Source organism: Chlorocebus sabaeus, chromosome 9 (assembly GCF_047675955.1).
Source record: "Chlorocebus sabaeus isolate Y175 chromosome 9, mChlSab1.0.hap1, whole genome shotgun sequence".
In the NCBI taxonomy this organism is placed as follows: domain Eukaryota; kingdom Metazoa; phylum Chordata; class Mammalia; order Primates; family Cercopithecidae; genus Chlorocebus; species Chlorocebus sabaeus.
The window spans coordinates 90,579,922-90,604,335 of record NC_132912.1 but is presented as its reverse complement, the minus strand read 5'-3'; the positions used below and the strand labels follow the sequence as shown (position 1 = coordinate 90,604,335).

At 41.7% G+C, this 24,414-nt stretch overlaps 1 protein-coding gene across 3 annotated transcripts in view; it reads right to left on the bottom strand.

Moving 5' to 3' along the window:
- PAPSS2 (3'-phosphoadenosine 5'-phosphosulfate synthase 2) overlaps window positions 1-24,414 on the bottom strand; it is an 89,599-nt gene that overhangs the window by 1,912 nt on the left and 63,273 nt on the right. For all 3 annotated transcript variants that reach the window (XM_007963463.3, XM_007963464.3, XM_007963465.3), the window contains 4 exons: window positions 19,176-19,381; window positions 4,372-4,507; window positions 2,144-2,412; window positions 541-770 (listed from right to left, as the gene is read on the bottom strand). In XM_007963463.3, the coding sequence (XP_007961654.1) occupies window positions 541-770; window positions 2,144-2,412; window positions 4,372-4,507; window positions 19,176-19,381 (841 nt within the window). The remainder of the gene's footprint in view (window positions 1-540; window positions 771-2,143; window positions 2,413-4,371; window positions 4,508-19,175; window positions 19,382-24,414) is intronic.

Below are 24,414 nucleotides of genomic sequence, written 5' to 3'. Positions count from 1 at the left end.
GGATTCCTGGAGTAGGTTATGGTTTTTGAGACCCACGTTCTTTCTGTAAAATGCTGCATCTTTGAAAGTGGGCACTCCTCTAAATCTTCAGGAACTTGCAGAAGAAAAGGGAAATAATAGCAGCTATCCATTCAGTATTTACCATGCACCTATACTGTTCCTGGGAAGTGTCTTGAGGCCAGAGACTGTCTTCTATTTCTCTGCCTACTTCTGTGAGCCCTCAGCATGGGGAGCAAGTGCGCCATAAATATTCATTGCAATCTCTGTGTTGCTTCTTTTCACTTAGTGTGCCAGGCACTCCGCGCATGCTTAAGAATGCATGTTGAAAGAGAAATATTTATGGATCATCTACTATATGCAAAAGACTGTAGTACAACTTTAGGGGACAAAATGTATAAGACCACATCCTGACTCTCAAGGGACTCAGTCCACTTGGGAGCATGTGGCAATGCACTGGAGAGTTTTTCAAAGGGCCCAAATTCTGCCTCATCATTTCTATTATACAGACGTTGATAAAAGAATTTTCCCCTGAAAACCTACCTTGCTGGATCATAGAAGTCCATGGCTTTTTTGGCTTTGTTGTAGGCAGCCACTCGGAATGGAATGATTTCCACAGAGGTGAGGCCAGGGGCCATGCTCAAGACCTTGCCCCCATGAGTGGGTTCATACAGATCCTTCTTGGTTTCAGGATGGGGCATTCCTGCAGGGTCCCTGCCCACAATGTAGAAATTGGCCCCTGCAATCATCCGGGACCTGCAGTGCCACTGGACCTAGGAAATGTCACATAAGGGACATGCTGGTCATTATGGGTTAAATCTGTGGGTCATGGTTTATGGAGACACCTTTATTCTGCTTTAAAAGTAATTCAGTAATGTGAGTCAACTAAGAATTGCAAGAAAATCACTGAGGTTCTAAGACTCCATCCACTCGTCATGCTTTGTTATGTTAGGTAGGGTAGGAGCTCTAAAGGTAGGCTTCCTCCCTCATAACTCAAGGTTGTATTTCTTCATCTCTTCTCCAAACAGGCTAGCAGGACAAGAACACTCAAATCTTAATATTCTACAGAACTGTACGGATTTTACTTTCCAGTGCCTCCCTATTCACAATAAATTGCAGTTTAAAGGAAATTACAAACTCCAATATCTCATTATCTGACTGCCGTTAATGAGCCAATTACCTTCCACATGCAGATGCTGATTTCAGTTCAACGGAACACTTGCCCTCTTTAAAGCCCAGATAGCAACACAAAGGATGGAAAGGAGAGGTAGGGGCCTGGAACTTTGATCTGATTGAAGAGAATTAATTCATTAAACTCAGTTTGGGGCATTCCAAAGGGTTGAGACCCTTTCTATTCATCATACTTGCGGCAAACTCATTCAGATCCACTACAGTGGTGGTGCAGTGGGACAAAGAAAATCGCTGTTTGATAAGCTCACTGTGTTATGATAAAAGGGAGACATTTATCTTTTAAAGATATCCTCTCCTAATGAAGCTCACAGGGCATGGTGAGTAACTGGAACTTCTGAAATTGAATATTAGGTTAGATACAACTTGCCCTATAACCCAGTTAAGTTTCATTAGCCACCTCTTTCACTGGCCAACTTCCATATTCTCAAACGCAATGTAAAACAGGTTTGATTTGATGTTTCTAGCATTTTTCTTTTTTTCTTTTTCTTTTTTTTTTTGAGACGGAGTCTTGCTCTGTTGCCCAGGCTGGAGTGCAGTGGTGTGATCTCGGCTCACTGCAACCTCTGCCACCCAGGTTCAAGTGATTCTCCTGCCTCAGCTTTCCGAGTAGCTGGGATTACAGGGGCACACCACCACACCCGGCTAATTGTATTTTTAGTAGAGACAGGGTTTCATCATGTTGGTCAGGCTGGTCTCGAACTCCTGACCTTGTGATCTGCCCGCCTCGGCCTCTCAGGGTGCTGGGATTATAGGTGTGAGCCACTGTGCCCGGCCTTCTAGCATTTTTCAAATACTGAGTAGAAACATAATGAAGCTGGATAAAGAAGAGACACCAGAACATTCCAGAATCTGCTTATGAGGAAGCAGAAAGGATCCCAGAGACTCATTTACTCTTCTGTGTAAAGTTTGAGTCTGAATTCCTGACTCTCAAAGCCCAGCTCTGGGAATTACTCACCTCTGTAGGGCCAGCATATAACATGGGAGAGGGAAAGATGGCAACAATGGTTGACTTGGGATCCAGGACCCCTTCCTCGAGCACAGCCGCGTGCTGCTTCATCCGCCAGTCCAGAGGCACATCGTCATCTTTGGTCCAGCCCCCCAGAGGGTGTAGCAGGAGGACCGGGTGCTTGTAGCCCCTCTCTAGGAGCCTGCGGCGAGTGTCCTGCATCAACAAAGCATGGCCATTGTGGACAGGATTGCGCAACTGGAATGCAAACACCGCATCTGGGAAAGGAAAGCAGAAGAAGGAAGGCCACAGAAGCCCATGGTATCATTTCTCCACAAGAACAGAAAAAGACACAACCATGTTTATTGCTTCGTGCATTCATTATCCACTGGCTTTTTTTTTTTTTTTTTTTTTTGAGAAACAGTCTCACTCTGTCGCCCAGGCTGGAGTGCAGTGAGCGATCTCGGGTCACTGCAACCTCCGCCTCCAGGATTCAAGTGATTCTCCTGCCTCAGCCTCCCGAGTAGCTGGGATTACAGGCGTGTGCCACCACACTCATCTAATTTTTGTATTTTTAGTAGACTCAGGGTTTCACCATGTTGGCCAGACTCATCTCGAACTCCTGACCTCAAGTGATCCACCTGCCTCAGCCTCCCAAAGTGCTGGGATTACAGGCGTGAGCCACTGCACCCAGCCTATCCACTGGCTTTTGATAATCAGCTGGAGAATACAGGTGGGTCTTTAAGAGGTGTTAATCCAATGCTAACCAACACCAGATTGCTGAGACAGGGATGAGACGCAGAGGCAGGAAGCTGCTTAGGGGGAGCCTAACTCAGGAATGAAAAGATGTGTTGCCAGGACCTTTCCTGTACACCAAGGCTCAGGCAGGGTGGGTGTTAATTAGTCCTCTTGTACAGGGAGCCTAGAGGGAGGTGAGTAATTGTGAGGAACGTTTTCTGGGGCCTGTGCAAAGGGCAACAATCTAAAGACATAAAAAAATTTTGCCTTCACTTTAAAGAAATCTCGAAAACTACTCCACTTAGGGATGGACTCCTGAGAGCCTTAATTTTTTTTATCTGGCAATGATATAATTTTTATGTCTATAATATGAAAAACTTGAGAAATACAGAAGAGCCCAAAATAGAATATAAAAATCACCAATAATCCTATTATTACTTTTTCTCCCTCTTTTTCAAAATGTATACAATAAATAATAAAAATATTTTCATCCAAACTCCATCCCCAAGAGGATGTAACCTGCAGTTTGGGGCATGTGCTGCCAGAGACTTTTCTGCCTCTATACACAGAAGTAGGTTAGGGATTTTAGAATTATGATGATATTTTGTTTTGTTTTCCAAAATATGATTATGCTGCACATATTGTTCTGCAATTTGCTTTTTCACTTAATAAATACACTTTAGGTATCTCTATCAGTGAATATTTTAAACTGTTGAATAGTATTCTAATATATGGTTCTAATATATAGTACAACTTTATAAAACTGTTTCCATATTATAGACATACCAACAGAAGATGTTTTCAGGTTATTTTTAACTATAAAAATGCTGAAGCCAGGCATGATCGCAGCACTTTGGGAGGCTGAGGCAGGGGGATTGCTTGAGCCCAGGAGTTTAAGACCAGCCTAGGAAACATAGTGAAACCCATTTCTGCAAAAAAATTTTAAAAATTAGCAGAGTACGGTGACATGTGCCTTGTAGTCCCAGCTACTTGTGAGGTTAAGATGGGAGCATTACTTGATCCCAAGTGGTTGAGGCTGCAGTGAGCTATGGTCATGCCATGGCACTCCAGCCTGGGTGACAGGGTGAGACCTGTCTTTTAAAGAAAATGCTGATTCCTGGTATCCTTAATTCTTTAATCAGAGGGTGGTTAGGAGTATTAATAAGTGCAGTAGGGGCCGGGTGCGGTGGCTCACACCTGTAATCCCAGTACTTTGGGAGGCCGAGGTAGGTGGATCACCTGAGGTCAGGAGTTTGAGACCAGCCTGACCAATATGTTGAAACCCTATCTCTACTAAAAATATAAAAATTAGCTGGGTGTGGTAGTGGGCGCCTGTAATCTGAGCTACTCAGGAGGCTGAGGCAGGAGAATTACTTGAACCTGGGAGGCAGAGGTTGCAGTGAGTTGAGATCGCGCCATTGCACTCCAGCCTGGGTGACAGAGCAAGACACCATCTCAATAAATAAATAAATAAAATGCACTAAGGCCAACTTACATACCAGCATTCATTTCTTTACATTTCTGTTTGAGCTCCAGAGGTGTCAGACGGTATTGGTCCAGCCCATCATTCCACCTTATTTTCTCCAGCACCTGAAGGTCTCCACCAACCAACCAGTCCCCACTTTCCATCACCATCTAGAAAGAATATTGTTATGATTGCTAATGATTAATCGTGATTTCTATTTTATCTGAAAAATTTTCTCCTTTTAGACCAATCTCAGGTTACAGTTAAAGAACTGCCTTCAGTTCTTCAGTATTTCTGGCACAGTGTTTCTCAAACTTTTTGGTCTCTAGAACCCTTTATGCTCTTAAAAAATTATTGAGTACCCCCCTCCACTATGAGCTTTCGTTTATGTGGGTTATAGCTATCATTACTTTTCATATTAGAAATTTAAACTGAGAACATTTAAAAATATTTACCAATACATCTAAAGCTAACATTAATCAACCTATTGCCTGTTAACATATATAACATTTTTAGTGAAAAATAAGCATATTCCTCCCCAAATGTAGAAAGTATGGTATTGTTTTACATATTTGCAATCTTTTTAATATCTGACTTAATAGAAGACAGCTGGATTCTCATATCTATGTCTACGTTTAATCTGTAGTAATACATTGTTTTGGCTGAAGTATAAAAAGGAAGTCCAACTATAGGTAGGTAGTTAGAAAAGGGAAGAGGATTTGGATAGCCTTTTTGCACAATTGTGGATATTCTTATTTGATACTATACCAACACTCAACAAGTGTCAATTTCTTAAAGGTTTAAGTTGCACTGTGGAATCTGAAGTCATATTAATGTACTTTTCATACTCTGTTACATTAAAAATCCATTGTGCTTTGGATTAATCATTTACCCATGAATGATTTTGCAATATTATATACTGGCCAATTAGAAACTATTAGTTCACTGAGTTTGTAAGTCTTCCAAATGTTGACATATTTTATTACAGGATTTTAAAACACATAAGTGTTAATATCATTACTAGTCTTATCAAAAAGTTTTCTAAGTACTGGGAATCTGCCAACCTTATGGTGGTGAATAAAAATTTTCCAAAAATGTTTTGCTTGAAACCTCAAGATTTATCATTGGCAATGAATACTCTCAGCTATTTTCCTTGAATTATCAGGTTCACTTTGTTCAGTTTGAAAAATATGTACCAAATAGTCATAGCTGAATAACTGTAGTTTATCACTCATGCTTTCAAGTAAACATGATCCATGAAAAAAAAATAGTGGCCAGTATTGCTTGTAGCACAAACCATTGTACAAGTACTTTTCCTTAAGACAACCATTGTACATTGGTATATGTAGCAGAAGTACTTTAATGTGTACTTCCTCTTTTGTAATGGAATATTAAAAAGACGTGGACTCAAGGGCCAAGATTTAATCATCACTTTTACAGCTTCATCAAGAACAGTCTTAGGTGAAGCTAGCATTGCTTTTACTGCAAGTGCATGATGATGAATAGTACAGTGACTATGGATATAGTTGTCATTGTCTTGAGTCTAAAGTGACAGCAGTTTTCGCCACTATTGCTTTTGTACCAGCAATTCAAATGTCAACACAGAGAAAAAGGCAAAGAATGTCTTAGTATTATGAACACAGTTTTGAGCTTGGGGATTCTCTAGAAAGATCTTGGGAACCCTCAGTTTTGTAAACCGTACTTGAGAACTGCTGCTAGTACATTCCTAATACAGTCTGATGTATCTTAGACTATTTCCAATAAAGACCTAAATTAGAGACCCTGGGGAAAAAATTGGAGACTTGTTTTCTACTGGTTAATTATTGTTGAGCACAATTTCTATGGAAATTCTCAAAAGAAGCAGCCTTCTTCAATTACATCTGATTTTAAAACAAAAGGAAATCTCCAAAGAGCAGCAAAATGTAGCTAAATTCACTTCGAAGGCTAAACATAGACTATTAGCTAAACCCTATTTTTTTAAAAATAATCTTTGACAAGGGTACCAGGACCACTGAATGGGGGGAAGGACAGTCTCTTCAACAAATAATGTTGGCAAAACTGGATATCCACATGCAAAGGAATGAAGTTGGACCCTTACCTTATATCATATACAAAATTTAACTCAAAATGGATGAAAGACCTAAAAGTAAGACCTAAAGCTTTTAAACTCTTACAAAAAATAGAAGGAAAAAAGCTTTATGATATTGGAGTTGGAAATGATTTATTAGACATGACATCAAAAACATGGGCAACAAAAGCAAAAAAAAATTGCAACTACTTCAAACATATGTGCATCAAAGAACACAACAGTGAAAAAGCAACCTATAGAAAGTGAGAAAATATTTGAAAATCATATTTTCTGATAAGGGGTTAATATCCAGAATACATAAAAACTCCTACAACTCAATGACAAAAAAATTAACCCAATTAAGAAATGGGCAAAAGACTTGAATAGACATACCTTGAGATGATCTACAAATGGTCAAAAGCATGTAAGATGCTCAGCATCATTAATTATGAGAAATGCAAATCAAAACCACAATGAGATATCATCTCCCATCCATTAGGATGGCTACTATTAAAAAAACAGAAAATGGCTGGGCACCATGGCTCACACCTGTAATCATGAGCCACTGTGGATTAGCTCACAGCAGGTAGATTGTTTAAGCCCAGAGTTTGAGACCAGCCTGGGCAACATGGTAAAGCCCCATGTCTGCATAAAATATAAAAATTAGCCTGGCGTGGTCATGCATGCCTGTAGTCCCAGCTACTCAGGAGGCTGAGGTGGGAGGATCACCTGAGCCTGGGAAGGTTGAGGCTGCAGTGAGCCATGATTGTGTCACTGCATTTCAGCCTGGGTGACAGAGACCCTGTCTCTCTCTCTCTCTCTCTCTCTCTCTCTCTCTCTCTCTCTCTCTCACACACACACAGAAAAGAGAAAAATAACAAGTGTTGGTGTTGGCGAGGATATAGAAAAATAAAAATTGGAACCCTTGTACACTGTTAGTGGGATTGTAAAAGGTGCAACCACTATCGAAAACAGTATGGAGGTTCCTCAGTGAATTAAAAATGGAACTACCGTATGATCCAGCAATCCTACTTACGGGTATATATTCAAAGGAAATGAAAGGGTCTTGAAGAAATACTTGTATACTCATGTTCATAGCAGCACTATTCAAATAGCCAAGAGGTGGAAGCAACCCAAATGTCCATAGATGGATGAATGGGTAAATAAAATGTGGTATATACATACAAGGGAATATCATTCATCCTTTAAAAGGAAGGAAATCCTGTCACATGCTATAACGTGGCTGAACCTTGAGGATATTATGCTAAGTGAAATAAGCCAGTCGCAAAAAAGCAAGTATTACATGATTCCACTTATATGAGGTATCTAAAGTAGTCGAATTCATAGAGACAGAGAGTGGAATGGTAGTTACCAGGGGCTGGAGGAAGGAAGAATAGGGGAGTTGCTTTTGCTGTTGTTTTTGTTTTGGTTTGAGACAGATCTCGCTCTGACACCCAGGCTCGCATGCAGTAGCTCACTGCAGCCTCTACCTCTGGGGCTTATGCAGTTCTCCCACCTCAACCTCCCAAGTAACTGGGACTACAAGCATGCCACCACACCTGGCTAATTTTTAAATTTTTTTTTTTTTTTTTTTTTTTTTGAGACGGAGTCTCGCTCTGTCGCCCAGGCTGGAGTGCAGTGGCGCAATCTCGGCTCACTGCAAGCTCCGCCTCCCGGGTTCACGCCATTCTCCTGCCTCAGCCTCCCGAGTAGCTGGGACTACAGGCGCCCGCCACTGCGCCCGGCTAATTTTTTCTATTTTTAGTAGAGACGGGGTTTCACCATGATCTCGATCTCCTGACCTTGTGATCCGCCCGCCTCGGCCTCCCAAAGTGCTGGGATTACAGGCGTGAGCCACCGCGCCCGGCTTTTAAATTTTTTTTGTAGAGACAGGGTCTCACTATGATAACTAGGTAGGTCTAAAACTCCTCCTAGGGAGGAGGACTCAAGCAATCCTCCAACTTCGGCCTTCCAAAGTGTTGGGATTACAAGTGTGAGCCACCATGACTGACCGGGGAGTTGTTTAATGGGTACAGAGCTTCCATTTTGCAAGATGACAAAGTTCTGGAGATTTGGTTCACAACAATGTGAATACGCTTAACATTACTGAGTTGCACATTTACAAAAGGTTAAGATGATAAATTTTATGTTCTGTTTTTTACCCTCTTTTTTTTTTTTTTTTTTTTTTTTTTTAGAGGAACCACCATTTCTTTTCTTTTCTTTTTTTTTTTCTGAGACGGAGTCTTGCTCTGTCGCCCAGGCTGGAGTGCAGTGGCCGGATCTCAGCTCACTGCAAGCTCCGCCTCCCGCCCGGGTTTACACCATTCTCCTGCCTCAGCTTCCGGAGTAGCTGGGACTACAGGCGCCCGCCACCTCGCCTGGCTAGTTTTTTGTATTTTTAGTAGAGACGGGGTTTCACTGTGTTAGCCAAGATGGTCTCGATCTCCTGACCTCGTGATCCGCCCGTCTCGACCTCCCAAAGTGCTGGGATCACACGCTTGAGCCACCGCGCCCGGCCGGAACCACCATTTCTTTAACTCACTGAGGATTTCACTGAGGTTACTAGCAATCACTTTTCTATTCCCAGTCTCAGCTGAAAATGTGACTTCAGGAAAGGTGGGTGTGAAGAGCACCTGGAGACCTCCAGGAGAACCATCTTCATAGTGTCCCACACATTAGATGGCCCAATTCTGGCCCCCTTTTGTTGTGTCCATCCCATAAAGGCAAGAAGACCCTTGGTGGGAAGACCCACTCAGAGTCATCACCTACTCTTTTGATCACAATCTGGGTACCCAGAACTCTAGAATTTCCTGCCCAATCAACTCTGAGCTTGCTGCTAGGGCCTGGAAGAGCTTCATCTCCCAACCTGTCTTTCTAGGGTGGACCACACACTCAGAGCAGCCCTAGTTCTGAAGGCGGGCCAAGCAGGGAGGGTCTGTAGAAGTTGTGGAGAGAGCTCAGCCATGCAGCCCAGGGTACCCACAAATCAATCCAGAGGACCCACATAGCACAGGAAGAGGCCTAGCATAGAAGGAGAAGGGAGAGTTGGTGAAAGGCCAAGGGCCAACTCTCCACACACTACCATATTCTGATGCAGAGCCCAGAAGTCTATATTTGAACCTGGCTTTCCAGTTTGTGATCAAGGCACAGTTGTCAAAGTAGAAGGATCAAACATATTTTATTTAGCAGTTTGTTAGTTATACATGTAACTTTTAAATATGATGTATGGATCTCCATTTGTATTCTTGCTCTGGACCCCACAAATATTAGAGGTGAGCCAGGGTTGAAGAATGGTCAAACCAACGAAAAAGAAAAACATGGCTGGGCACGGTGGCTCACTCCCATAATCCCAGCACTTTGAGAGGCTGAGGCGGGCGGATCACGAAGTCAGGAGTTCAGACCAGCCTGGCCAATATAGTGAAACCCCGTCTCTACTAAAAATACAAAAAAATAGCCGGGTGTGGTGGCAGGCGCCTGTAATCCCAGCTACTCAGGAGGCTGAGGCAGGAGAATCACTTGAACCTGGGAGGTGGAGCTTGCAGTGAGCTGGGATTGTGCCACTGCACTCCAGCCTTGGCAACAGAGCGAGACTCTGTCTCAAAAAAAAAAAAAAAAAAAAAAAAAAAAGGAAAAGGAAAGAAAAAAGAAAAGGAAAACATAGCAACCTTTGTTTTTTCGTATAAGTTTAAATATTTTCCATCTGGTATTGAAGTATAATCAGTTACAGAGGTGTGTCTCTCGTAGTCACTGACACAAATACTTACATACTTACAGCCAATCTTACTCCTCAAACATGTAATGGTTCTACAATCCTTCCCCTAATCAAACCCCATAGACCTTTCACCACTTTCCAAACACAACTTGGTTACCTGAAATGTTACAGAGAAGAGGGAGGCAAGAATGAGTGAGAGAAAGCTGATTTGAAACACCTAGTAGGAAGACACAAAGATAGTGATGGTGGACCTGGTTCACATCCCCGTTATGACCAGATATTGGGGTTTACTATGACCTGAATTCCAGAGAGGTTCAGGGAGTGGGGTATTGGGATAGAGCAGTGGTTCTAAACAGAGGCTGATTTAGTCACTCCTGGTAACATTTGACATCTGAAGATAATTTTGACTGTGACAACTGAAGTGCTATTGGCATCTAGTGAACAGAGGCTAGAGATGCCACTAAATACCCTACATTGCACAGAACTGCCCTCTCAATGAAGAATTATCTAGTCCAAACTGTCAACAGTGCTGGGGCTGAGAAACCCTGGGGTAGACAGAAGGCAATTATGCGAGGTTTTTGTATGTGTTTTCATGGCCTCGTTTCTAAACTCTGTGCTCAGTCAAATAATTCAAGAATATTTTCAAATATCCATACCTATACATATAGTTTCTCCTCATTGCTTAGAGTTGAACACAACACAATTTTGAGAGTTGACCACCAACCCCCCTGAGGATGCAGTAATTTATTCTGGACACTAGGGGTCCACCCTATATTGCTCTATCTATTGGTGAAGAGGGCATCAAACCAAATTCATCCAGCATCCAGCCTAAAAACCTTTCTGTTTGAAGAGAAACATTAAAACTATGAGTTTGGCATTTCTGGGATGGGGAGGGACAAGGTGCATCTCTATCCCTAAGGTGGCCCAGTTATCACCAGAACTGTGTACAGCTGTCAGGAAGGGAGATCCAGAGGCTCTGCTTAATTTCCCAGGGCTTTGTGGCCTAGAAGTTCCCAGCCCCTTTCAAGCTTCCTGCCAAAGACAGCAGCAGGGCCACAGCTAGAGGATTTGCAGAACTGGATGCATGAAAAGGAATGAGGAGCAGGTTTCAGGAGCCCAGTGAAGTAGTAAATAGGGAATTGGGCTCAAAATTACACACAAGAATGCATAAAGGAGAGGATAAGCTCAACCACTAAGGTAAAGACTAAGAAAGCTATTACAAATAGGCTCAAAGAGGCCAAGAAGAGGAAGACTCAAAAGCAAATCTGGAAATGAGGGAATGCACTATTTGGAAAACGAGGAGCAGCTGAGGGTGGGAAGGTGAAAAAGAATGCAAAAAGGGAGCAGAGACAAGTGAAAGTAACCAGAAAGAAGGAAGGAAATGGTGGGTTCAGGAAGATAAGGTCATGATGAAAGAGTGCAGAGAACAGAATCAAAGAGAAGAAAAACTAATGCATACAAGAGGAGAATATATATACACACACACATACACACACATATACTCCTCGTGTATATATATATACACACACACACACATTCATATCTGTGATATCAATCATAGTCACAGAATCTGGGGCTTTAAGGAACCTGGAGGTGATGTAGATTTAATGTCCTCATTTTCAGAAGAGAAGGCAGTTTTACAGAGGGGAAGTGGCAGAGTTCAAATGCACAGAGCTTTCATATCAAAGCCAAGACCCAAATCTCAGACTCCTGCAAACCAGATTCTTCTCACCACTGCTCTCACTGCCTCTCATCAGTGGCCCCCATGTTGACGTTTCAGTTTCACCTATCACAGGTATGAAAGCGGCAAGTCCAAATTACTCTGGGAGGACAAAGAAGGGGCACTCAGTCATGCTCATATGTCATGAGAGTCAGCGCTGACTTCTGAAAGGATGTAATAAGGTCTGGAGGCAGAGGTGGAAGAAACAGTGTGCCAGGTTGAAGGATGAGTATGTGCAAAAGTCAGAGAGAGCATGATCGAATGACCAGCTCTGGAAGGACTGGACGAGGGAATGTATTGGCTGGTGGTGGCAAGAGGTTTTGCGGTAAATTGTATCTTAATAAAGGGGTTTCCAAAGAAAGGTTGAATAATTCACTCTAGCTAAAGAGTGGGAGATTGGGGGGGAGTAAGAAAAGAGAGAGGGAACAATTGAAATGTACTGACCCAAGATGGAATAGAAGAGGAGTGAATGAATTCAAGCAATACCTGAAAGCTACATTTGGCAGGACTTGGTGACTGAATGGACAAGGGAAGAAGAGAGAAGCAAGAATGGCATCCAGGTTTGGTCACAGGCCACCATTTGGATGGTGAAGCTGTCACTAAGATAGGAGACATAGTAGGGGGAACAGGCTTGGGGGAGGTTAAACATGTTGAGTTTGAGGCACTTGCAGGATATATGCAGGAGGGGCCATAAAGAAAATAGCTCCAAACATTTATTTAACTCAATAGTTTCAACCTTCACAGCACATTAGAATCACGGGCAGCTTTAACTACCCACCCCTCAATAATCAGATGTGACTCAAAGCCAATTAAATGAGAAATCTGTGAGGATGGGATCCAGTCATGGGTGATTCGTAAAGCTCCTCAGGTGATTCTGTTGATGTAACTAACCATATGGTTTTCATTATGGAGCTAAAGGCTATAAACTCTCCTTCCTGTCTTTCATTGAGAAGTCACATTCTGTTCTCTTGGTTTGTACAAGAAAATGTACAGTGTAAAACAGGAGTGATGATTCTTAGTTACCTCACCAAGAGCACTGTGAAAAATAATTACTACTTGACAAATATTTGGGAGCCATGGATGAAAGGCAACAAAGCCCCAGCAAGCATTAGTTTTACAAGTTTCACCTGCTCCTCATGATAATTTCATCTAAGCGCATGGCACATGGTTCTATAATTAGTGACACCAAACAGAGGGTTGGATGCCTTGAATGGAAGGTCAAGAATGACGTTGGTGATAAGCTCTGTAACGAAGGCTGACCATTTCTTGGTGACTCTATTTTCCTTGCAAATATCATTCCCAGTGCCACATGGAAACAGAATAAGGCCCAAGATTATACTTTTGGAAGTAATTACTTTTGGAAGCTGTGGGGTTCTAAAAACCAATGTTAAAGTGTTTTTGTGGGTTTCAGAGTGCTAAGAAAAGGACACAACGAAAAGAATTATTTTGCCAATAAAACTTGTGTGTTTGGTACATGCAACAATCTTCAACAATCTTCATCAATCTCTCTCACTTTTGCACAAAATGTCTACAGAGTGGGTGGCTTTCTCTCTCTGGTTATCCAAAGCTCATTTCTCACCATTAGCTCCCTGGGAATGTTTATTGAGTCCCTCTAATAACCTGAAGGTACAGAGTCACTGAAAATACTGTCAAAGCCACAAGTCATGCCACCATTCTCCCTGGCTTCTAAGAAATTCTAAAATTCTGAGTTCCATCTGCCAGCATACATTGTAAGGAATGATGAAAAAAATACAGGCATACCTGAGAGACACTGCAGGTTCAGTTCCAGACTACGGCAATAAAGTGGATATTGTAATAAAGGAAGTCACACAAATTTTTTGGTTTCCCAGTGCATTTTAAAAGTTATGTTTACACGATATCATAGTCTATTAAGTGTGCAATGGCATTGTCTTTAAAATGTAATACATCTAAACTTTCTTTTTTTTTTTTTTTTTTTTTTTTTGAGAAAGGGTCTCACTCCTATAAGCCAGGTTGGAGTGCACTGATGCAATCACAGCTCACTGCAGCCTTGACTTCCCAGGCTCAGGTGATCCTCCCACCTCAGCCTCCTGAGTAGCTGGTACTATAGGTGCGCACCACCATGCCCAGCTAGTTTTTTGTATTTTTAGTAGGGAGAGGGTTTCGCCATGTTGCCAAGGCTGATCTCAAACTCCTGGGCTGAAACAATCGGCCTCCCAAAGTGTTGGGATTACAGGGTGAGCCACCACGCCCAGCCTATCTTAATTTAAAAATACCTTTTTGCTAAAAATATTAATGATCCTCTGAGCCTTCAAAGAGTTGTAATCGTTCTCCTGGTGGAGGATCTTACTTTGTGTTAATGGCTGCTGACAAATAAGGGTGATAGTTGCTGAAGTCTGGGGTGGCTGTGCAATTTATTAAAATAAGACAACAATGAAGTTTGTCAGATCAACTGACTCTCTGTAGCATGAGATGCTGTTTGATAGCATTTTACCCATGGTAGAAATTCCTTCAAAATTGGAGTCAATCCTCTCAAAGGTTGCCACTATTTTATCAACTAAGCTTACATAATATTCTAAATACTTTATTGCCATTTCAAAAGCATCTTCACCAGGAGTAGATTCCATCTCAAAAAAACAATTTATTTGCTCATCCATAGGAAGCAACTCCTCATCCTTTCAAGTTCTATCATGAGATTGCAACAATTCAGTCACTTCTTCAGGCTCCACTTCTAATTCTAGTTATCTTGCTATTTCCACCACATCTGCAGTTACTTCCTCCACTGAAGTCTTGAACCCCTCAAAGTCATCCATGAAGGATGAAATCAACTTCTTTCAAACTCCCATTAACGTCAATAGTTTAACCTCTTCCCACAAATCGCAAATGTTCTTAATGGCATCCAGAAAGGTGAATCCCTTCCAGGAGTTTTTCAGTTTACTCTGCCCACATCCATCTGAGAAATCACCATCTAGAGCAGCTATACCCTTACAAAACGTATTTCTTAAACAATAAGACCTGAAAGTTGAAATTACTATTTGATCCGTGGGCTGCAGAATGGATGGTGTTATGCATGAAAACAAATTAATCTCCTTGTACATCTTCCTCAGAGTTCTTGGGTAACTAGGTGCACTGTCAATTAGCAGTGATATTTTGAAATGAACCTTTTTTTGAGCAGTTGGTCTCAATAGTGGGCTTAAAATATTCAGTAAACCACGCTATAAACAGATGTGCTATCATCCAGGCTTTGTTTTTCCATTTATAGAGCACAGGAAGAGTAAATTCAGCATAATCCTTAAGGACCGTAGGATTTTCAGAATGGCCAATGAGCACTGGCTTCAACTTAAAGTCACCAGCTATACTAGCTCCTAACAGGAGAGTTAGCCTGTCCTTTGAAGCTTCAAAGCCAGGCATTGACTTCTCTTCTCTAGCTCTGAAAATCCTAGGTGGCATCTTCTTCCAATAGAAGGCTGTTTCTTCTACATTGAAAATCTGTTGTTAGTGTAGCCACCTTCATCAATGATCTTAGCTAGATCTTCTGGGTAACCTGCTGCAGCTCCTACATCAGCACTTACTGCTTCACCTTGTACTTTTACGTTACGGAGATGGATTTTTTCCTTAAACTCCTTGAACCAACCTCTGCTAGTGTCCAACTTTTCTTCTGCAGCTTCCTCACCTCTCTCAACCTTCACAGAACTGAAGAGAGTTAGGGCTTTGCTCTGAATTAGGTGTTTTGGCTTAAGGGAATGTTGTAGCGAGTCGGACAAGACCACTCAAACCTTCTCCATATCTGTTAAGGAAACCAAAATACTTTACACCTCAAAATATATTTCCTTGACATAGTTTAAGATGGCTATTCAGAAGGGCTGGAAAATACAAAAATAGCTAAAAATCTGCCTTTTTTGGGGGACATTTGCATTTGAAGAGAAAATCTACATTGATACAGCCAGGCTGTCTCTAAGGGCCTTCCCTTGCTGGGTCTAGGAAACATTAACTGAGATTCTGACACATTTAAAGTTCTGAAAGAAACATTTACCTTTAAAATTTCATGTCATCTATATAACAAGACCATCTTTGCTACCTAGGCCTTCTCTTCTCTCCCTCCCATAACCTGTCTTACCAGCATAAGCTAATTTACTGCCATAACCTGGTTTTGGCCATCCTCTGAGCCCTCATTTTTTCTATAATCTCAGGATGGTATACAAGCTTCTCTACCCCATCAGGGGTAAGGAGTAATCACTCTGCGATTTTCCCCCTGTGTTCACTAATAAATCTGGATGCCTTTTCTTATTAACCTGCCTTTTGTCGGTTGCCTTTTCAGCAAAACTTCAGGGGGCGAAGAGGAAGTTTTCCCATGACCCCTACATTGGCAATAAGGTTGCTTTGTTTCCTTATCATTTGCTTGCTCACTGTGTGTAATTTTCTCCAATAACTTTTCCTTTGCATTTACAACTTGGCTAACTGGCCCAGGAGGCCTATTTCAAATTTCTTTATTTCTTTTTTTTTTTTTTTTTGAGATGGAGTATCACTCTTGTTGCCAGGCTGGAGTGCAATGGCACTCTCTCAGCCAACGGCAACCTCCGCCTCCTGAGTTCAAGCGATTCGCCTGCCTCAAGCTCCCGAGTAGCTGGGATTACATGCATGCACCACCATGCCCAGCTAATTTTGTATTTTTAGTAGAGATGGGGTTTCTCCATGTTGGTCAGGCTGGTCTCGAACTCCTGATTTCAGGTGATCTGCCAGCCTTGGCCTCCCAAAGTGCTGGGATTACAAGTGTGAGCCACCACGCCTGAGCCCTATTTCAACTTTCTACGTGCCCTCCTCACTAAGCTCAATCATTTCTAGCTTTGGACTTAAAGTGAGAGATGTGTGAGTCTTCCTTTCACTCGAACACTTAGAGGCCACTGCAGGGTTATTAATTGGCCTAATTCAAATATTGATGGATCTCAGGGAATAGGGAGTCCCAAGGAGAGGGAGAGAGATGGGGGAATGGCCAGTGAGTGGAGAAGGCAGAACACACACAACATTTATCAATTAAGTTTGCCATCATATGGTTGCAATTTGTGGTGCCCCAAAACAATTACAATAGTAACATCAAAGATCACTAATCGTAGATCACCAGAACAGGTCATAACAATAATGAAGAAATCTAAAATATCATAAGAATCATCAAAATGTGACACAGAGACACAAAATGAGCACATGCTGCTGGGAAGATGGCACTCAGACTCAGAGCAGGTTTGACACAAACCTTCAATTTGTTTAAAAAAAAAAAAGAAAGAAAGAAAGAAAGAAAAGCAAAATCTGTGAAGCACGATAAAGTGAAGCGTAGTAAAACGAGCTATGCCTGTAATCACTTAAGAAACTCTTCAGGTTTTTTTAGTGCTAGTCCTATGTATGCAAATATCAGACCCAAAAGGTAGAAATATCTGAGCTGACATAACCATAACCAAATGACTGCTATTCTTTCAGTCACTGAGTAAAGATAAAATCCCAAACCTATATGATTATGACAGAGCAAGACTGCATCTCAAAAAACAATAATAATTTTTTAAAAATAAATAAATAAATGAAAAAGCTGCTTTGCTTGCCGTTGACTTTTGGGTTCAGATAGAGAAGGCCTTCAGAGGCCACAAACAGGGACCTTAAAAAGGCCTTTCCTATTTTGGAACATTTTGTAACAAAAACGAAGGCCAAAAGAAGCCTTATCTTTTGACAGGGTCATGAGGCTGGAAGAGATCTTACAGTTATTTTGAGTCTGGCCTCTCTCTTTTTTTTTTTTTTTTGAGACCACGTCTTGCTCGCTCTGTCTTGCTCGCTCTGTCACCCAGGCTAGAGTGCAGTGGCAGCTTGGCTCACTGCAACCTCTGCCTCCTGGGTTCAAGCAATTCTTGTGCCTCAGCCTCCCAAGTAGCTGGGATTACAGGCACCTGCCACCACGTCCAGCTAATTTCTGTGTTTTTAGTAGAGAAAGGGTATCACCATGTTGGCCAGGCTGGTCTCGAACTCCCAACCTCAGGTGATGTGCTGGCCTCAGCCTCCCAAAGTACCAGGATTACAGGCATGAGCCACCGCGCCCAGCCTGGCCTCTCCTTTTATAAATAAAGAAACTGAGGCCCAGAGGGAGGGCATGCCTTGTCTAATCCCAGGCTTTTCAGAGTCTCCTGGGTCTGACAGTGCTGTCTCTTCCTGTGAACATGCTGAAAGGGACATGCTGGGAGATTTGAGAAGTCAAATTAGTAGTATATGACTTTTTTCATTTCCACCCTACTGCTCTCATCTTGGATGAGGGATGGTTTTAGCATTTAATTTCACTTATTTTTCTTTGTGGGAAATGAACCACAGTGAGCAACTTCATAAAACCCCACACCACCCCATCACCAACAGTAATTAGAAGCTGTGAAGGAATCTGAGGAGTTAGTGTACTTTGCCTTTAGGCATGATAGACCCTACCTGATCCTATCAGATGAACACATTTTTTTCAATCTTAAAAATATCCACGGACCGGGTGCAGTGGCTCACGCCTGTAATCCCAGCACTTTGGCAGGCTGAGGCGGGTGGATCACAAGGTCAGGAGATCGAGACCATCCTAGCTAACACGGTGAAACCCCGTCTCTACTAAAAATACAAAAAATTAGCTGGGCGTGGTGGCGGGCGCCTGTAGTCCCAGCTACTCGGGAGGCTGAGGCAGGAGAATGGCATAACCCAGAAGGAGGAGCTTGCAGTGAGCTGAGATCACGCCACCGCACTCCAGCCTGGGCGACAGAGCGAGTCTCCGTCTCAAAAAATAAATACATAAATAAAATAAATAAAAAAAATATCCAGTGACAAAAATGTGATATCTTTCCTCTGGAAGCTCTGCCACTATCTGTGCTGATTTGTGTTTACTGAGAGAATATCACTGACCCCCTCACTAGCCACAGAGCATGAACTCTGAGTTCTTGTTCCAGTGTTTGGTTGGGCCCATTCTTTATGAAGATATTTATTTTCCTTGTGCATTTTCAAGATGGACAGGGCTGCAAGCTCTAGTTATGGCTTTGTGCATAGCTACAGCTATGATTTTGTTCCTCTACTCATGTTGTCAGACTAAATTACTTACCTGGTTCCATTTAGCTGAGGATGCCAGCCACTGCAGAATCTGAGGACTCAAGAGATCATTGAGACCAGACCTCAAACAGAAAGACATTTCTTTGCACCTTTCTAAAAACATCTCCCAAGGCAAAGCCTGCAAACCCTACTTTAGAAGTACATTCTTCCACCTAATCCCAGTTTTTCTACGTCCTTTGCAAAGGAATTAAACAGTTATTTTTCTTCTCAGTTGAAATAGATCAAGAAAGCCCTTCCAAAGGTTTTGTGACTTACTTTGATATGGGGGTGTTTTGTACATGTTGTCCCCCAAACACGGGAACAGCGCTCCTCTTTTCTGTGTTCATAGAATTCAGCATCTCGTAAGATAGCTACCCTCCGCCCACCATGTGCCAGGACAAACTTGCTGCAACCTTCCAGCCGTGTCTTATCCTCTGCAGAGACGGGCAGTACAATGGGGATGCTCATGTTGATCACGCCATCTGTGGAAAGAGCCATGTGATGCATGAAAACTAGACACAAGGTGCATCATCCGTGAAGCATGACTCAAATGTGCACAATGCCCCTTCCAAACATTTCCTTCAAGAAGCATTAAGACCCACATCCAAGTAGTTGTGTTAGCTGCACCAGTTTCTCTAGATTCCATGATGACAAGTCCTTGAAGGGCTTCCCAAAGCAAATGGAGCATATGTGAAAAGTGGGTTGAGTTTCAAATCATGGAGGTGGCCTCCATAAACTGATCTAACTTTGGACACACCTCTTTATGGGTTCCCTTTTCAAATCTAAGTCCTGACCTCAATGCAGTAGGGAGTTTAAAGTTTTCCAAAACCCAATTAAATAAAATTAAGCTAGCAAAACAAACCAAAACAAAACTCTCTAGTCTTTCTTAGAAAAGAACCTCATAAGAACGTTAAGCAAGTCTTTTATTTCATTATCTGTTTAGGCTCTATCTGCATACCAACACACTGAATTGAAAAGACAGAAAAAAAATCAGATAATTGATATTAATCTATGGGAATGAGTATGCATTTTTTGTATAATAAATTACTTACGACAGTTGTATGTTTCTCTTTTTTAATATTAATCAACTACAATCTGGGTAATATCTCATTCACCTTTTTCTTTAATTTTTAACTTTCATGGGTACATAGTGTATATGTTTATGGGGTGCATAAGATATTTTGATACAGGAATACAATGCATAATAATCACATTAGGGTAAATGAGGTACCCATCACCTCAAGCATTTATCCTTTGTGTTACAAAAATCCAATTATCCTCTTAGTTATTTTTAAATGTACAGCTAATTTTTTTAAATTTTTATTTCTTAGAGTCTTGCTCTGTCACCAGGCTGGAGTTCAGTGGCACAATCTTGGCTCACTGCAACCTCTGCCTCCTGGGTTCAAGCTATTCTCCTGCCTCAGCCTCTCGAGTAGCTGGGACTACAAGCATGTGCCACCACTCCCAGCTAATTTTTGTATTTTAGTAGAGATGGGGTTTCACCATGTTGGCCAGGATGGTCTCGATCTCTTGACCTCATGATCCACCCACCTCGGCCTCCCAATGTGCTGGGATTACAGGTGTGAGCCACCACGCCCAGCAGTTAAATTATTATTCACTATAGTCATCCTGTTGTGCTATCAAATACTATATCTTATTCATTCTGTTTTCTGTACCCATCTCATGCACTTGTAAAAATGTATTTTCAGCCAGGTGCAGTGGCTTACACCTATAATCCCAGCATTTTGGGAGGCCAAGATGGGAGGATGGCTTCAGGCCAACAGTTTGTGACCAGCCTGGGTAACATGGCAAGACCTCATCTCTACCAAAAAATGTGTGTGTGTGTGTGTGTGTGTATACATATATATGTGTATATATACATATATGTATATATGTATATACATACACACACACACACGTTTTTTAAAATTAGCTGGACATGCTGGCATGCACCTGTAGTCCCAGCTACTCAGGAGGCTGAGGCAAGAGGTTCACTTGAGCCCAGGAGTATGAGGCTGCAGTGAGCCCTGATCACTCCACTGTACTCCAGTCTGGGTGACAGAGCAAGACCTTGTCTCAAAAAAACAAAACAAACCCACTAATCTATGGTATCCCAAACGAGCAGTCATCCTGATGTTATTCATGGTGGCTTTGGCATAAAATCACCTTTTTTTCCCCCTCCTGTTCCCTCTTTCCTAAATATTTTTGAAGAGACTGGTAATCTCACTTATCTGGGAATCACAGGTCTTGCTAGTGCAACCACAGTTGAGAATCATCTGTCCAGAAACACACAGGAGTGAAAAATGACATCAAGTCATTAACGCACATGCGCTTTCTCTGGCGTTTAAGCCCCTCTCACCATTATGCTGAGTCTCTTGCTTTAAGAGGAATTTAAATAAACAGGGTGTTCTGATTTCTCAGTATACAGCACAGCAAATTAGAAGGCATCGAATGTGGTATTCAGAGAAGCTACATCTTCAGCAGCAAGAAATGTCAAATGACAGCTGGACCGCAAAGGAAGAGAAAGGAAAACTACTGAAAAAATACACACAGAAACTGTGATGGTTGATGTTATATATCAATTTAGCTAGGACACAGTACTCAGATATTTAGTCAAACATTATTCTAGATGTTTCAGTGGAGGTACTTTTTAGATGGGATTAACATTTAAATCAGTAGACTTTGAGTAGAGAGAGTACCCTCCAGAATGTGAGTGGGCCTCATCCAATCAGTCAAAGGCCTAATTAAAAAAAGACTTGGCCGGGCGCAGTGGCTCACGCCTGTAATCCCAGTACTTTGGGAGGCTGAGGCGGGCGGATCACAAGGTCAGGAGATTGAGACCACGGTGAAACCCCGTCTCTACTAAAAAAAATACAAAAAATTAGCCGGGCGCGGTGTCGGGCGCCTGTGGTCCCAGCTACTCGGGAGGCTGAGGCAGGAGAAAGGCGTGAACGCAGGAGGCGGAGCTTGCAGTGAGCCAAGATCGCCCCACTGCCCTCTCTGTCTCCAAAAAAAAAAAGACTTGTCTCCCCAGAAGAGGAGAGAATTACGCCAACAGACAGCCTGTGGACTTGAACTGCAGGTCTTCTCAGGGTCTCCAGCCTCCCAGTTTTCGGACTTGCCAGATTCCACAATCACATGAACCAATTCCTTAAAATAAATCTCTTTCTGTGTGTGTGTGTGTGTGTGTGTGTGTGTGTGTGTGTGTGTGTAGAGAGAGAGAGAAAGAGATTTATTATATACCTATATAATATGTAGATATCTATATATAACATAGATATATTGTTATCTATTCAGATATATATCAGAAATATATAATTCAGATATAATATCTATGTTATAGAGATGTATATGTAGAGAGAAAAGGTTCTATAATAACTTATTAAAATAATGTATATATGTATAAATTAATATATGTACATGCATATATAAATTTATTTAAATATATTAAATATTTTTTTATATCTATGTCTATATAGAGAGATGCATATCTATCTATTGATGGATAGACAGATACACATCCTGTTGGTTCTGTTTCTCTGGAGAACCCTGACCATACAAGGTTCTAACACAGAAACTAAAATACAGAGTTATGGGAGTTCTTTAGTGTGCGAGCCAACAATCCCACAGGTCTCCCCATCTTCAGGACACCATTACATTAGTGCCCAGTTTAATAACTGGTAAAACTAATAATGACAGAGTCATTTTTAAAAGTTATTTTATATTGAACATATTCTCTTTTTTTGAGTGAATAATTTTTTGTTTTTTTAGTAAGACTATTTTGAAACGTTTCTAAATAAGATAGTTAATGTGTAGTTGGTTTTCAGTCTGTGGCTTAAAGGGATAAAATTCAGCTTTCTAAAAACATCTCATTTCTCAATGATTCTAGATAATGTAAAAAAATGTAGAAAACGGTGTTCCTCCTACAATGATGCCCTCACAAATATGCTAGTCTCTCAATTATACTCACAGTTAAGAAAATGAGGGCTCATGGTTAAGCGTATAACACAAAATAAAATTAGGGACAATTTTGTGAGAGTTCTCAAGTTCAAGATTCAGAAGAGAATGAAAGGAAGGTGAATAAAGAAAACTTTTTAACTCTGGAGAAAACAAATGCAGTTATTTATGGACTTGAGGGAATGTGCCCTAGATTAATGAAGCCATTTAAACCTAACTTTTCAATGCAACATTTAGAAGGCCTCTGACAGAGTTAAAGATTAGAGTTCTATTCCTTCGGGGCATAAGACTCCCCCTAGTAGCTATGAAACTAAACTTTCCAGGCATATCACTTTGCACCTTTTAAACACTTTCCAAAGGTTACTAGAACCTAAAGAATGTCACCGGAAATAGACAGCAACTGCTGGCAATAAAAAAAATCTGATCTATCATAAAATCCTGCAATATACTTTCAGACCTTTCATAAACCACAAATTAGATACCATGTGCAGAAAGTAATGGTTTGTCATTCAAATAACTCTTTGTTTCAATGTTCTTGGGCATTTACAGCAGCTAAGTCCTTTGCAGAGAACACTAAATTCAAAGTCAGCAGTTCTCCCTTTTACTATGTGTGTCATTCAACTTTTCTAAACTCAGTTTCCTCACTGGAAAAATGGGCTAATAAATGACATCTATCTCCGTGGGTTGCTGCAGGGGGCAAACTATAAAGCACTATGTTAATGGAGGTTGCTGATGGAAGATAATGAAATCCACCGCATAGACTAGTTGAGGAAAAGGAAGAGAGGCTAACAAAGAATAACGCCTTCAGAAATGCTGTTGTTCTCACCAGAAATCATGCTTTCTGTGGATTGCTTACTGATGACATTACTAAAAGAAAGACCATGACATTTGCCTCTGCTGATAAAGAATGACTTGGCTGCCGGGCGCGGTGGCTCAAGCCTGTAATCCCAGCACTTTGGGAGGCCAAGACGGGCGGATCACGAGGTCAGGAGATCGAGACCATCCTGTCTAACACGGTGAAACCCCGTCTGTACTAAAAAAATACAAATATCTAGGCGGGCGCCTGTAGTCCCAGCTACTCCGGAGGCTGAGGCAGCGTAAACCCGGGAGGCGGAGCTTGCGGTGAGCTGAGATCCGGCCACTGCACTCCAGCCCGGGCAACAGAGCGAGACTCCGTCTCAAAAAAAAAAAAAAAAAAAAAAAAAAGAATGACTTGGCCGAAATAAAGCAAAATGCAAAGCAAAGCATGGAGCAGGTTGCTGAAAGAACCTAGCGCTGCCTGCAACACGTCTGTAACGTTGCCTTTTCCATCAAGTATTCTGCCTTGAAATCCAAGGGATGTTTCACTGTTGCAGCCACCTCCTCTTGTCCACTAGATTCCTGACCAATGTAGCCTCTAATCTACCTTCATCTAAAATGACTAAATAACACTCCTTGGCAGGTTGTCTCAATAAGGAAGCGAATCTGTGGGATGTTTATAGAAAGGAGTTCTGCCAAGTGATAATACCAACTGATCTTACAAGCCTGTAGCTACAACACTACACGTGTATATACAGAT